At 52.9% G+C, this 15,815-nt stretch overlaps 1 protein-coding gene across 13 annotated transcripts in view; it reads left to right on the forward strand.

Annotated features, from left to right (window-relative positions):
* DNM1 (dynamin 1) overlaps positions 1-15,815 on the forward strand; it is a 45,212-nt gene that overhangs the window by 12,900 nt on the left and 16,497 nt on the right. For 9 of the 13 annotated variants that reach the window (XR_004383682.1, XR_004383683.1, XM_032865976.1 and 6 more), the window contains exons 2-11: positions 1,226-1,299; positions 1,567-1,716; positions 1,996-2,199; positions 2,406-2,504; positions 2,601-2,761; positions 3,719-3,861; positions 3,968-4,103; positions 4,315-4,382; positions 7,230-7,368; positions 14,450-14,536. Coding sequence is in view for 11 of the 13 variants with exons in the window: in XM_032865976.1 (XP_032721867.1) it covers positions 1,226-1,299; positions 1,567-1,716; positions 1,996-2,199; positions 2,406-2,504; positions 2,601-2,761; positions 3,719-3,861; positions 3,968-4,103; positions 4,315-4,382; positions 7,230-7,368; positions 14,450-14,536 (1,261 nt within the window). In the remaining 2 variants the exon portion in view is untranslated. Of the gene's footprint in view, positions 1-1,225; positions 1,300-1,566; positions 1,717-1,995; positions 2,200-2,405; positions 2,505-2,600; positions 2,762-3,718; positions 3,862-3,967; positions 4,104-4,314; positions 4,383-5,498; positions 5,638-7,229; positions 7,369-14,449; positions 14,537-15,815 lie in introns of all 13 variants that reach the window. The other 4 variants (XM_032865977.1, XM_032865968.1, XM_032865970.1 and 1 more) reach the window with 1 other exon arrangement.

Here is a 15,815-nt window from a genome sequence, read left to right on the forward strand (position 1 = left end):
CGGGGGTGGGGGGTGGTACAGGAAGCTGTGTGGTCCAGGTCAGGCTCTGGGCTGGGGGTGGGAGACCTGGGTTCTTCTCAGGGTCCGTCCAAGTCCTGAAGGAGCTTGAATGTCTCTTCCCCTTCTTGGGCCTCCATGTGCCTCTCCGTGAATGAGGTGGCCAGCTGGATCCCTCTGGTCCCTCAGGCTATAGCCCGCTCCCCGATTTCCTGTGTCCTGGGGATCCCATGACTGCTGTTCTGACCGCCTTGTCCCTGAAGAGACCTCCGCCCTCAGACTTGCGCCGGCCTGGGTGGGGCCGTGGGTGGGGGTGGATACGAGAAGTGCTGACAGGACAGAGAATCAGCACCCACAAGGGCTAGCCAGAAGGACTGCTGAGGTTGACATCAGCACAAGCAGATAGTTGGGGTATAGACATCAGGTCTGGGCCAGTGACTCGGGGACCCCTCAGGTCCCGTCTTTCAGAGACTGGGTCTGCACGGGACTGAAGCACAGGGAGCTCTCCCAGCAGAGTCAAACAGATCTGCCTCCGGAGCCTGCTCTGCTGGATACCAGTGGCGCAGCCTGAACACCTCTGAGCCTCAGTCTCCTCATCTGGAAAATGGGGATAATAACAGCACCTGTCTCACAAGGCTGTTGGGTGGAGTGCATGAGATATTGCCCACAAGGAGCCTGGTGTGCAGTAGGCCCTTGAAGAAGCATGAATTCCCTTGCCTCCTCCTTCCCCCCCCATCCCTCCTCATCCTCAGCCTCAGCCAGATGGGGCCCCCAGGGAAGGGGAAGTGAGATGCTGCCCTTCCCCCACGGCGGAAAGGAGAGGAGTAGGTGCAGCTCCATTTCCTTGAGACCCACTCTGTGGCCACTGGGTGCTTGGGCACGCAGGGCACCCCACCCCACAGTTGAATGGTGGTGACTCGGTTGGCAGAGGGACTTCTTGTTAGCCCAGAACCAACACAGAGCATACCCAAGAGAGAGATCTGGGGGTTATTGGTCTCCTGGCAGTTGATATGCATAAATCTGTGACCCAGGGTACTGGGTGGGGGGGGGGAGGTCCCTTCTACCTTTCTCGGATGCCATCTCCCTTCCGTGACCCGAAACCCCTTGGACTAAGGTGTGGTGGGCACTTTGGGAGAGTGTTGGGACTCACAGTGGCAGGACAGATGCCCCCAGGACAGAGGGAGCCTATTCAGGCCCTGACCCTTCTCTCACTCCCACCTCATTGCAGGGACTTCCTGCCCCGAGGGTCAGGCATCGTCACCCGACGCCCCCTGGTCCTGCAGCTGGTCAATGCCACCACAGGTACGCGCTCTGCCAACAGCCCCACTCTCCCCAAAGAGCGGTCCGGCCTAGCCCCTGAACTTGCTTGCTGTGTGCCTTTGGCCCTGGATTCCCCGTCTGGAAGTGGGGATAAAAATGCATAACGGAGACTGTGGTGGTGTTGTGGGGAGGGAGGGGAGAGAAGGCAGTGTTTGGTGGGTTGTGCAGTGGAAGAGGGGACTCGGGTGGGTTCCAGGTTAAGATGCTTAACCCTCCACCGTTCTTCCCCAACTCCCCACTCTGGGGCAGAATATGCCGAATTCCTGCACTGCAAGGGGAAGAAATTCACCGACTTCGAGGAGGTGCGCCTGGAGATCGAGGCTGAGACCGACCGGGTCACTGGCACTAACAAGGGCATCTCCCCGGTGCCCATCAACCTCCGCGTCTACTCGCCGCACGGTGAGGAGACGTGGCCCCGCCCCGGGCCTCCTGGCCCCCTTGCTTGGCTCCGCCCCCACAGCGACCCCGCTCCTCTGCCCATCCTACCCCCAAACTCCACCCCGCCATGGCTCCGCCCACTGCTGGCCTTGCACGGCCCCACTCCCCTTGCTTCAGCCCCGCGTTTCCCTAATCCCGTCCACCTCCCGCCGGATCCTCTCTAGCCGACCCCGTTCCTTAATCCGCCCGCCCACCGCCACGCCCCTCGCCTTGAGCCCGCCCTCTCGCCACCTTGTCCAGTGCTGAACCTGACACTGGTGGACCTGCCCGGAATGACCAAGGTCCCGGTGGGGGACCAACCTCCTGACATCGAGTTCCAGATCCGGGACATGCTCATGCAGTTTGTCACCAAGGAGAACTGCCTCATCCTGGCAGTGTCCCCGGCCAACTCCGACTTGGCCAACTCTGATGCTCTCAAGGTTGCCAAGGAGGTGGACCCCCAGGGTAGGTTCCTGAGGGCAGCAGAAGTGCAAGGCCCTGGGGCTCTACTTTCTGGGCCAGGAGGAGCCACTTTGAAGAGTAAAGGAGGCAGGCGGTGGGTGAGGGAGGGTATGGGAAGGGAGATGGGCGGAGCGGGTGGTCGCAGTTCACGGGGTCTCAGGTGGGAGGGCTAGTGCAGATGCAGATGAGCCTCTCCTGCGGCCCCCCAGGCCAGCGAACCATCGGGGTCATCACCAAGCTGGATCTGATGGACGAGGGCACAGATGCCCGTGATGTGCTGGAGAACAAGCTTCTCCCCCTGCGCAGAGGTAGGCAGGCCCCACCCCTAACCTGCTGCTCTGCCCCTCTCCTTCACCCCACCCTGCGCAAGGCTGCTCGCCCCTGACCTCTACCGCCTTCCACAGGCTACATAGGGGTGGTGAACCGGAGCCAGAAGGACATTGATGGCAAGAAAGATATCACCGCCGCTTTGGCCGCTGAGCGCAAGTTCTTCCTCTCCCACCCATCCTACCGCCACTTGGCGGACCGCATGGGCACACCCTACCTGCAGAAGGTCCTCAACCAGGTGGGAGCTCAGGCCTGGGGAAAGCAGCATGGGGACAGAACCAGTCAAATGTGAGGGTGACCCACAGAGGAGTCCTCCTCGTGGGTGTGATGAGGATGGGAGGGAGCGGGAAAGGGCATGTGGCATAGGGGCGGAACTGGGGACTTGGGGCCCTACAGACCTGACACTCCAGCTCTCTGAACTTGAGAATTACCCTGCGGGAGGCCTAAACTCAGAGGGGAAGAGGGGGCAGCCCTCCAGCCATTCCTGCCCAGAAACATTTTATTTGGCCCTCATGGTGTCTAGAAATCAGGTAATTTCAAATAAAAATCTAGACTCCCGGTTTCTACTGAAAATTGCACGCGGCGCCTAGCTGGCTCAGTTAGTAGAGCCTGTACTCTCCATCTCAGGGTTGTAAGTTTGAGCCCCACAATGGGCATAGAGATTATGTAAAAATAAGATCTTTAGGGGCACCTGGGTGGCTCAGTTGGTTAAGCGACTGCCCTCAGCTCGGGTCATGATCCTGGAGTCGCAGGATCGAGTCCCATGTCCGGCTCCCTGCTCTGTGGGGAGTCTGCTTCTCCCTCTGACCCTCCCCCCTCTTGTGCTCTCTCTCATTCTCTCTCTTTCAAATAAATAAAATCTTAAAAATAAAATCTTTAAAAGAAAGAGGGAGGAAGGAAAGAAAGAAAGAAAGAAAGAAAGAAAGAAAGAAAGAAAGAAAGAAAATAAATTGCGTTGTTCACTCATGAATTCAGTTCATACACCCACTGTATGCCAGGCCCAGGCCCCACCGGCTTTGCTTCTCGTGGGCAGGGCAGTGATGGGCAAGGTCATGGCTGCCTTCTATCGCTTCCAACCTCACCACGTCCACAGGTGCCCTGGCATCCTGGCCCCTGCTTGACCCTCTGGGTAACTGCATTTGTGACCATGGCCTTAATCCCTGTCTCATTCTGCACCCCCCGCCCCCGCCCCCAGCAACTGACCAACCACATCCGGGACACACTGCCGGGGCTTCGGAACAAGCTGCAGAGCCAGCTCCTGTCCATAGAGAAGGAGGTGGAGGAGTACAAGAACTTCCGGCCTGATGACCCAGCGCGCAAGACCAAGGCCCTGCTGCAGTGAGGCCCGCCCCGGCTTCTGACTCCCCAGCACAGGGCTCCCCCAGGGCTCCCTCCACAAGGCGGCTGCAGCCCCCTCACACCATCACACTCTCTCCACCCCCAGGATGGTCCAGCAGTTTGCCGTGGACTTTGAGAAGCGCATTGAGGGCTCAGGGGACCAGATCGACACCTATGAATTGTCAGGAGGAGCCCGCATCAACCGGATCTTCCATGAGCGCTTCCCCTTTGAGCTAGTCAAGGTAGGACAGTCTCCCCAGGGCCCCGGGGCGGGGGCAGGGGTGGGGAGGTGGGGTGGGACGCTTTCGCTTAGGACTACCCACCCTACCCCTCCCCAGGACTTTCAGGAATACATTTGCTGACCTGGCGCCCAACCCTGGGCCGGGGGCATGGGTCTTGGCCTTCCAGGAAGCAGGAAGGCCCTGACCAGCTATCACCTGCTCTCCTACACAGATGGAATTTGACGAGAAGGAGCTCCGAAGGGAGATCAGCTACGCCATCAAGAATATCCATGGCATTAGGCACGTATTGGGACCGGGGAAGGGGGCTGAGCCCTGGAAGGCAGGGTGTCTGGTGCCAAGGCACAGGGAGAGAAGTGAGCCGCCCTCAGGAAGGACCAAGAGCCCTGGTCCCCAGTCCCCTCCACCCTTTCTGGCTCTCAGCTCAAATAGGCTCGGGCTGGGGGAGGTGGACTGGAGGTATGGGCCACCCCCTCCCTGTAACTTGCTATCCTCCTTTGCTGTCCCTGGAACCAGGGCCTGCAGGCTGGACCAGCTGGGCAGAGCCTAGGACATAGGTGGCTGGGGAAACATCCTCCAGGCTTGGACCTCCTGCACATCCTCAGGATGAGACAGCCTCCCCCAGTCCTCTCCAGGAGGTGCCAAACCACTGGGGAGGGTCTGGGATGGAGCTGCTAGTAAATGTCTGTGTCCTTTTAGGATGGGACAGGGCCTCTCAACCCTCCAGACCCTCCCGTAGTCTCATTAGCCCCAAGTGGGCCCCATTCCACATCACTTCCCTCCTTCTAGCCAGCCTCATGGCCTTTGGAACAGGAAAGGGGACTAGAAAAAGGACTCTTCCTTAAAAGCTTAACCCCCTTCAAGGACCGAGACCCACACTGTTCATTCAACAAGAAAATTTAAAGCACCTGCTATGTGCGAGGCAGTGAACGAGACCAAAATATCCCTGCATTTAAGCAGGTTCAATTCCAAGGTTTGGCATGGAAATTACAGACTGATAACTGCATTGGCCATGACACAGGAAAAAAAAAAAAAAAAAACTCTCTCCTGATCTTAAAATAAAATGTTTTATCCCCAGAAAGGCTCTTAAAGAGAACCCAGTTTGGCAGTTTTCATACCATTTCTGGCCATAGCACCTTTTGTACGAACAGAATTTTCAGAGGAAGCAGGACATACATGACTATAAGCAGACCGTGTCTTGCCCCCAAAGAGCGTCAGTGGAAAGTCCTTCATTAGAAACCCTCCCACCCGTTTTACAGATGAGAACACTGACACCCAGAGGGGGGTAGTGGGAGGACCCCAAGGGCAGAGTTCAGGGGGTCGGGCGGGGCCCTTTCCTGGCACTCCTGGAGGAGCTGGCCTGTGACACTGTGCCCTTCTCCCGCTCCGGGCGTTCAGAACGGGGCTCTTTACCCCAGACATGGCCTTTGAGACCATTGTGAAAAAGCAGGTGAAGAAGATCCGAGAACCGTGTCTCAAGTGTGTGGACATGGTTATCTCGGAGCTAATCAGCACGGTTAGACAGTGCACCAAGAAGGTAACCCGGTGGCCCGGGCCAGCCCCCCCACCTCTGCCCCCCTCCTGCACCGCTGCCAGGCGCTCCTTCCCCCACATCCCCCACCACCTCCTCGGTAGCATGTACAGACCTCGACGGGGTGGGGGAGGCAGGCCACCAAGGACCAAGACAGGGGGCCTCTCTGAGGGGGCCTTACCCACCCCCTGGCCCCCAGATGTAGGGATTAGACATTGATAAGACAGGTGTGATGGCGACTGTTCATCCTCCGAGCCCACCAAGAGCTCCCCCAGCTCAGGGAGAATAGGCCTGGAGGGACCCTGAGCCCTCTTCCAGCTTTGGGGGTCCCCTCTGGGGGCTCCAGGGACCCCACAGGCAGGTGAAATACAGGGCCTTCTGGATGGCTAGAGGGGTGCAGAGGACCCGGGTCTAGCAGGTACCCTGACTCCCCACTGTCTTTCATCCTCCCCATTCTCACCCCAGCCTCACTCAGGACTCTCACTCAGGACCTTCCCCTTCCCTTCCATCCACATCCAACCTTCCAGGCACAGAGCCCTCTTCCATCTGTTACGTCATCTGAGTTTCACAGAACCTCCCAAGGAGGACAGGGCAGGGAGGATGGCACCCATGTCACAGCATGAAAACTGAGGCTTAGGAGATCAAGTGACTTGTCCCAGGTCATATAAGTTAGTAAGTGGCAGAGCTATTACTCGAAGCCAAGGCTTTGCACTCCGAATCCAGTACTTACCTCTTTGATTCCACGCTCAGCCTCCCTTCCTTCCCTCTCCCCACTGCTGCCCTGGACCCTCTCTACCACCACTTCCACTCTTTCTGTCTTTCCTCTTCTCTCTTTCTGTCTTTCCCAGCTGAGTTCCTCCAGACCCTTTTGGAGGAGAGGCAAAGGATGCCCCTTGTGGAGAAAGGGAAGGGCAGAAGTAGAACAGAGAGCTGGAGAGTGGAGGTCAGGCAGCTATGCAACTCCAGGAGGCATCATCTGCACCATGGTCTATGCAAATGGAGCCCCCTGGAGTTGTGCAGTGCACAGCCTGGACAGCTGGATGCAGCGATCCTGGTTGAGGTAGGGAATCATGCTAGGCTTTGGAGCCAAGATGAAGTGAATGCAGGAGATTCTGGCAAACCTTGAATTGAACGGAACGGGTGGGTGGGGTTCTGGCCTGGGACCCTTAGGAGGACCCAAAGGCTGTGACAAAGATAGCATTGGAAAAGACAGAGAGGGCTGGCTCAGTGTAGCTGAGGAGTAGGGGTGGGGGTGAGCCCCAAGCCCTGGGGAGAGGATCTAAACTTAGGAAGGGGCCTTATTTGGAGCAGGGGTTGGTCCCTCAGAAGCCCCCCACCCCATATCCACAGAGTCTTGGGGGATACTTGGCAGCTCCTGGGAGGTGCCGACCCCGGGTGGCGGTAGGGAGGGCCGGTCCCACGCTCACATTGTCTTCTGTTCTCTCTCTCTTTCTCTGTGTCGGTGTCTCTCTCTCTTCCCCCATGCCCGTGCCATCCTCCACTCCCGAATCCTGGCTCTGCTTGGCTTTCACTCCCTTCCTTCTCCCCACCTGCCCACGGCTGCTCCTCCTGTCCCGTCCCCTCCTCCCCGGGTGCAGGACGGGCCTCTTCACACCTGACCTCGCTTTTGAAGCCACAGTGAAAAAGCAGGTGCAGAAGCTCAAAGAGCCCAGTATCAAGTGTGTGGATATGGTAGTCAGTGAGCTCACGGCCACCATCAGAAAGTGTAGCGAAAAGGTATGACGGCCACCAGGGCGGGGCTGGGCCTGGCTGTCCCTTCCTCATGGCCATGGCCTCCCGTGGGCAGAACCATCTGCTGAGCAGGCCTGCCAGCTTCTCCGCCACCCACGTGGACCCAGACGCCTGTGCTGGCCGGGTGACTCTGGGCCCTTAGGCTTCGTGCCAGCCTATAACCCTGGGTCTGCTTACACTTAACGATCCTTTAGGCCCCCATCGATGCTAGAAGACTTTGCTCCAACCCGAGCATCCTCAGCGGTCCCTTTTCACTAAGAATGCCAGTGGTGACAACGATGAGAAGGGGATGGCTGATATCTGTTAAGCAGCTATTATGGGCCAAGCACTGAGCTAAGTGCTCATCTTTGTTAACTGACTTAAGCCTCCCAACAACCCTGAGAAGTGGGTAATGTTATCCCCATTTTACAGATGAATCAACGGAGTCTCAGAAAAGAAGAGCAGAGTGGGATTCAGAGTTAGGGAAGTGGGGGAGGAATGGATAGATCTGGGATCCAGGCCTCCTGGGGTGGGGGAAGCCAGCCCAGTTCCTTAAAACCAATTGCCTTAAAGCATCCTGGATTACTCACTTTATGGTAATCCATATGCATTCAACAGGGCCAGCCTCTTTTGGGTCTGTGACCTTTTGAAAGGCCTTCTTCCTATTTGTCTACTTTTGGGCATTCTGAGGATTTTTAGCCAGATCCTCCGAAGGCAGTTCTTCCCCGGGGAGTGCATGAGAATCAGGTACCTGGGGGAGACTTTCCAGGATTCCAGTGCCCCTGCCCACCAAAGCTGATTCAGAATCTCCAGGAGAGCCGAGCCTCTCCTATACTTGAAAAAGCTCTCTATGCTGGGCCGTGGGGGCACTTCTGCCTTAACTTTATGTTGCAAGTAAGTTTCACAGGTTTCGTGGCTCGTGCGTAATCAGTCACGTGCACACCTTCCCTTATCCTGTCTCACTTTGCCCACTTATGTGGACAGAAAGCAAATTAGCATCCACACCGTGCCTTTTCCAGGTGTAATAAAACCCGGGCCGGACTCCCCACTGGGTTAGTACTGACCGAGGCATCTGGGTCACCGTCCTACTGCCCACTGAGTTCTCGGCGACACAATCTTTTGTTACACTTTAAAAAACACCGAGTTTATTTTAAGATTTTATTTATTTATTTGACAGAGAGATCACAAGTAGACAGGGAGGCAGGCAGAGAGAGAGGAGGGAGCAGGCTCCCTGCTGAGCAGAGAGCCTGATGCGGGACTCGATCCCAGGGCCCTGAGATCATGACCCCAGCCGAAGGCAGCGGCTTAACCCACTGAGCCACCCAGGCGCCCCAAAACACCGAGTTTATTTTAAACTGCCTTAAATCTCTTTACAAACGAAGACGAGACATAACTACATTTTTTTTTAACTTTTGCTTTTCATTATTAAAACTAATACCTTCTCAATTCTAAACACTGGGGAAATGACAAAGCTTAAAAAGGCAGCAACCCTCCCTTCCCGGGAAGCCACTACTGAGATTTTTGTATGTTTCTTACAAGTATACGCCTTTTAAAAAAAAATTGAAATGATCAGTATTAATTTTGTTCTGATCGTACACAATTGTTTTTTTTTTATTTTTTTTTATGATCGTACACAATTGTTACAAAAATACTCGAACAGTACAGAGAAAGCAAAGTCCCTATAATCGTACAACCCTAAAGATAAGGACTATTAGCTTCCTAACTAATTACAAAAATACACCAGTTTTAACCTAAATGGAATCATACTATACACACTGATTTCAGAACTTTTTTACTGAGCAATATGTAATGGAATCCTTTACGTAACTTCAAGATCTACCCTTGAGCTGCTGAATCATAGTCCACTGTAGAAATATGCCTTGATCTATATATCCAATATCCTACTGACATTGCCATTGTTTCAAACTTTTTTTCTTTTATAAACAGTGCTGCAGTGACCAACCTTACAAATGTATTTATAGTACATATACTGCTATTTCTTTTTTTTTTTTAAGATTTTATTTATTTATTTGGCAGACAGAGATCTCAAGTAGGCAGAGAGGCAGGCAAAGAGAGAGAGGGGGAAGCAGGCTCCCTGATGAGCAGAGAGCCCGATTTAGGGCTCGATTCCAGGACCCTGAGATCTCATGACCTGAGCCGAAGGCAGAGGCTTTAACCCACTGAGCCACCCAGGCGCCCCTTTTTTAATAATTTTTTAAAAATATTTTATTTGTTTATTTGACAGAGAGCGAGCACAAATTGGCAGAGCGGCAGGCAGAGGGAGAGGGAGAACCAGGCTCTCTGCTGAGCAGGGAGCCCAATGCAGGGCTTGATCCCAGCACCTTGGGATTATGACCTCAGCCGAAGGCCGCTGCCTAACTACTGAGCCACCCAGGCACCCCTATTCTGCTTTTTCTTTAGGGAAAATTTCTAGAAAGACAATGGCCAGTCAGTGGATATGAACATTCATGATTTGGGTAACTTCCCCACTTCCCCAACATTGTCCTATTCCTCCTAATTTTTTTCCCTTGTCCTTTTCCCTCTAAGGGTTATTTATTTATTTTGAGAGTGGGGGAAGGGGCAGAGGGAGAGAGAGAAAAATAAAAAATCCCAAGCAGGGGCACCTCAGTGGCTCAGGTAGTTAAGCATCTGCCTTAGGCTCAGATAATGATCCCAGAATCCTAGGATCGAGCCCCAAGTCGGGCTTCCTGCTCTGCGGGGAGCCTGCTTCTCCCTTTCCCTGCCACTCCCCCTGCTTGTATGCGTGCTCTCTCTCTCTGTATTAAATAAATACATAAAATCTTTAAAAAAAGGAAAGAAAGGAAGAAAGGAAGGAAGGAAGGAAGGAAGGAAGGAAGGAAGGAAGGAAGGAAGGAAGGAAAAGAGAAAGAAAGAAAGAAATCCCAAGCAGACACTCTGCTGAGTGCAGAGCCCAACAGGGGGCTCAGTCTCATGGCCTGAGCAGAAATCACAAATTGGGCCCTTAACTAACTGAGCCACCTGGGCACTCCCTCCAAATCTTTTTTCTTTTTTAAGATTTTATTTATTTATCTGACAGAGAGAGAGATCACAGGTAGGCAGAGGCAGGCAGAGAGAGAGAGGAGGGTAAGCAGGCTCCCCGCCGAGCAGAAAGCCCGATATGGGGCTCGATCCCAGGATCCTGGGATCATGACCTGAGCCGAAGGCAGAGGCTTAACCCACTGAGCCACCCAGGCACCCCCCAAATCTTTTTTCTATACATAGGTTTATTTTCCTTGTTAGGTAGCCCCACTGTGAATATATTAGCATCCTGCTTTTTCTTTTAGTAACACACATTGGGGGGGGTATGTAATATAGTCTACATAAACCTTTTTTAGTGGTTGCGTGATAGTCTACTGAACAGATTTGTCATGATTTATGTAACATGTAGTACATGTTTTTCTATTGGTGAACATTTTTTTTTTTAAGATTTATTTATTTTAGAGAGAGAGAGAGACCACAAGCAGGAGGGGCAGAAGGAGAGAAAGAATCTCGAGCAGACTCCACACTCAGCGTGGAGCCCGATGTAGGGTTCGATCTCACGATTCTGAGATCAGGACCTGAGCCAAAACCAAGAGTCAAACGCTTAACCCACTGTACCACCCAGGCCATTTAAATTGTCTCTGGTTTTTCAATATTATAAATAATCTGGCAATGAACATCCTTAGTAATCTCTACACCCAACATGGGGCTTGAACTCATCACCCTGAGATCAAGAGTCACACACTTTACCGACTGAGCCAGCCAGGCCCCACTGAACATCTTTGCCTATACAAAAATCCTCTTTCTCTAGGATTTTTTTTTCCTTAGGATAGATTCTTAGAAAACTGATTACTAGAATCAAACATTTAAAAACTATGAAACAATCTGCCGAATTGCATTCCAAAGGAAAGCAGTAATTATCGTAAATGGTAACATTTTGGAAACAACCCAGATATCCATCAAGAGGGGATCGATTATGTAAAGTATCATACAGTCAGTGGCAGACTATAGCTATTAAAAGGGCAAGATATAGGGGCACCTGGGTGGCTCAGTGGGTTAAGCCTCTGCCTTCGGCTCAGGTCATGATCTCAGGGTCCTGGGATCGAGCCCCGCATCGGGTTCTCTGCTCGGCGGTGAGCCTGCTTCCCCCTCTCTCTGCCTGCCTCTCTGTCTACTTGTGCTCTCTCTCTCTCTCTGTCAAATAAATAAATAAATAAATAAAAAATCAAAAAAAAAAATAAAAATAAAAGGGCAAGATATATTTATTTCCATTCACATGTCCCTCCCCAGTGTACTGTGGGAAAAGAGCAGGTTTCAAAAGACAATATAGTATTTGGGGGAGGAAATGGTATGTGTGAATAATAAAATCCCAAAGGCATAGTCATCACATTGCTAACCATTATGTTAAGGGAGGGCAAGGAGAATAGGAACTTTTCCATTTCTACTTTGCAAATTTTAGTCTTGCAGTGAGTCTAGATTTTTGTCAGCAGGAATACTGATAACCAAAACTTTAAAAAAGAAAGCTTATAAATTATTTCTAAAAAATAATGTTGCCTTTTGATGTATTAAATTAGTAATGATTTTTTTTTTCTTTACATGGCAAAACTTCACCCATCTTCTTTATTTTTTTCTTCCCCAAGTCTTTTTAAGTTTACCCAGGCACCTCCCAGAGGCTTCTAAATAGTCCATTCTAACTCTTCCCGGGCCTGCTGGGATTACAGCTTTCCTCTGGATGAAATCTGGAGTTTAATGTCACCCATGGGGTGTGCTGCTTAATCCTCCCAAAGACACTAAGAGGGAAGGCACTGTTACTGCCCCATTTTCCACATGGAGAAACTGAGGCTCAGGGAGGTTGCAGTCACTTTCTTAAGGAGAGTTGGCAGGGCAGGGGCTGGCTTTGAAACAAGAGTCATGTGGCTCCCAGGCCTGCATCCTTGGCCACTCACTCATGGGCTCCAAGCTGACCGCTCTACTCAGCCAAGGACTGGGAGAGAAATGTTCCATTTTAAAAACTGGCTAAAAGTCCTGGAAAGGCTCAGAGACAGCCAGAATGGAAAAAGATGCTCAAAGGGAACAGAACTTCTCAAAGAGGCTGAGGCTGCCCTGTCATGTGTGACACATGGAAAATTTGACAAATGTAACATCCAGAACCAGTGAGAGAATTGGTCATGTTCTTTACCAAACTGCTCCCCCTTCCCTCCTTGCCCACCTCCCCCCTCCAACACACCCCCCCACCCCGCCATAGCCCTGCCCTGGGAGGAAGCACGTGGGACCACCTCAGAGGAGGTGACTCATTCCTGAATGTCTACCCCAAGTTGGAGACTTCAAGGACTACAGCCCCTCCTTGGGCCTCATGGGGCAGCGGGTCCACCAGGCCCGTCCAGCCAGTTTGTTTGGAAGCCCCCGGTCTCGCACTACATCTCCCGCCAGGTCTCTTGTGTTTGGCCACATCAGCCACACCTTGGCATAGCCATGGGATGGTCGGGGGTGAAGGGGGAGGATGAACCATCTCTCACGTCTGCCTCTCCTGGGCATCCAGGGTGCCACTTTCTTCCCCATCCTTCTGCCTTTCCCATGCCCCTTGCCCCATCTCCTTGGCCGCCATCTTGCCCTCAGGATCATGACCTGTAACCCAGGCACACTAACCTCCAGGTCTCTTCCCACATAGAAGGGTTCACCTGAGGGGCCTGACCCAGGCATGGGAAGAGGGATAGGACTGGTTCAAGATTTGCCGGACCCGGGTCCCACGTGACCACCAAGTGGGGAGGGCAGGCCAGGAGGACTTGAAGTTCCTGTGGGTGGTCTCCCCATCATTCAGCTCAGCGAGGCCCCCTCCCCAAGGAAGAGCTGGTTTCATGAGCCAGAGGGGCTGGTGTCTACTCACCCTGGCAAGGAGGGCAAAGACATCCATTCTTCATTCATTCTCTCATTCCTTCAACCTGTCCTCTCTGAGCCGTGGCTGTGTGCCTGGCCTGCCCCTGCCCCAGGGCAATGGCAATCCAGTTGTGGGGAAGGGAGCCACAGAGAGGCCCCTAACCCAGCTCTTGGGGGTGGTCAGGGTGGGCTTCCTGGAGGAGGTGGCATCCAACAGTCTTGTAGGAGAATGAAGCAATGTGGGCTTTGTCCAGAGTCCAGCTGAGATGAGGGCAGAGTTCATAGGAAGAGGGAGGAGGGTTTCGAGGAAGTTCCCCTTCTTCTGCCTCAGTTGATAAAAACTGGAGGGAAATTGGTACTGGTGAGCTCCTACCCCAAAGGAGTAGGGTAGAGATAAGTTGGCTGGGCAGATGCCGCTGGGGATGACGGTGCCAGGCCGGGGCATGCAAAGGGAGGCAAAACCGGGTGGATTCTACCAAGAGGGCCCGGGGTCCAGCTAGGCCCCTGCGGGGTACTGCTCATGCTGCTGGGACCTGATTCCGCATGCCCCACCCCTACCCGATGCCCTCGCATGCCTTACCTGTGGCTCCTGCATGTCCTGTATGTGCCTGCTGGTCTCCCCCCACCCCCTCCCTCAGCTCTGACAAGGGCTATTGCCTGTCCCCAGCCTGACTCAGGAGGCCAGCTGGCACCTCGGGCCCTGCCCTCCCCAGATTCTTCCTGGACAGGAATCTTGAGGCTGTTCTCTGCCTGATTCCCCTCCTGACTGTCCCTCCAAGCCTTTGGGAGGACAAGGGTTAGCTCTGGGGGTCAATGAAAGCTTTGGGAGCAAACGGGCCCCCCACAGAAGCCTCCATCCAATAGTCTGTTTCCAAGATGGCTGCCACCAAGATGGCGGAGAAGGCTGGGCCCCATGGCGTTTCTGCCCATGAGAACTGCCCTCCCCCCGAAGGTGCCCAAGTAGGCCTGGAAGAGGGCCTGGAACCCCAAAGACCCTTGAATTGCCGTTTGGAACCCACACTTGAGGGAAAGGGTGGCCATGGCTTGGTGCCTTCAGCTTCCTGGGACCCCAGGCCTCTCTTCCCCTCATCTCAGGCCTTCTGTGTGTCCTGCCACCCCATGCCCCTGGATCCCTGGATTCTGGTGGGGTGGGGGTGCTCCCCACCAGTGCCCCCCTGTGTACGTGGCTCTCTCCCCTCCCACGCCTCCCCAGCTGCAGCAGTATCCCCGGCTGCGGGAGGAGATGGAGCGCATCGTGACCACCCACATTCGGGAGCGTGAGGGTCGCACCAAGGAGCAGGTGAGCCCTTGGCACTCTGGTGCCCGCCCCCCACCCCCACCCCAACCCCCAGCCCTCAGCCCTCCTCCTCCTCCTTCCTATTTGCCTCTTCTGTCTCAGTCTCCTTTACACGTTCTCACCTCATACTCTCTGCTTCTCTAACGTTTTTATTGTGGTCGAATATATAGAACATAAAATTTGCCATTTTCACCACTTTTCAGTGTGGGTTCAGTTGCGTGAAGCACATTCACCTGTTGTGTGACCATCACCCCCGTCTCCAGAATCTTTTCATCCTCCCCAAACGAAGTTCTGTGCCATTAAACAGTGACTCTCCAGCCCCTGCCTTCCCCCAGCCCCTGGCAACCACTGATCTCCTTTGTGTTTCCGTGAATTTGACAACTCTAGAGACCTTGTATACGTGGAAACTTACAGTAATTGTCCTTTTGTGTCTGGCTTGTTTCACTTAGTGTGGTTTGCGCAAGGTCCAGCTAGACCACACCAGGTGTCACAGTTCCCTTCTTTTTTTAAAAAAATTATTTAAATTCAATTAATGAACATATAGTGTATTATTAGTTTCAGAGGTAGAGGTCAGTGATTCATTGGTTATATATAACACCCAGGGTTCGTTACATCCCATGCCCTCGTTAATGCCCCTCACCCAGTTACCCCATCCCTACACCCCCCTCCCCTCCAGCAACCCTCAGTTTGTTTCCTATGATTAAGAGTCTCTTATGGTTTGTCTCCCTCTCTGATTTCTTCTTGTTTTATTTTTCCCTCCCTTCCACTATGCGCTTCTGTTTTGTTTCTTAAATTCCACACATGAATGAAATCATTTAATAATTGTCTTTCTCTAGTTTGACTCATTTCGCTTAGCATAATAACCTCTAGTTCCATCCATCTCATTGCAAATGGCTAGGTTTCATTTTTGACGACTACATAATATTTGTGTGTGTGTGTGTGTGTGTGTGTGTGTCTCCCACATCTTCTTTATCCATTCATCTGTTGATGGACATCAGGGCTCTTTCTATAGTTAAGCTATTGTGGACATTGCTGCTATGAACATTGGGGTGCAGGTGCCCCTTCTGAATTTCCTTCCTTTTTAAGGACTATCTGAATGATATTCCATTGCCCAAATAGACTTTTATTTAGTCATTTATCAGACATCCATTCCTTCGTTCACAAACATAGTCACTGAATGCTGCCTCTGAGCTGGGAGAAGCAGAGGAGCCTGCCTCCTCATAGCCCACACGAGGCCCATAGACAAGTCCTCTTACTTGTACGTTTCTCTGTCATCCTTCTG

Source organism: Lontra canadensis, unplaced genomic scaffold (genome assembly GCF_010015895.1).
Source record: "Lontra canadensis isolate GAN:19392208 unplaced genomic scaffold, GSC_riverotter_1.0 scaffold30, whole genome shotgun sequence".
In the NCBI taxonomy this organism is placed as follows: domain Eukaryota; kingdom Metazoa; phylum Chordata; class Mammalia; order Carnivora; family Mustelidae; genus Lontra; species Lontra canadensis.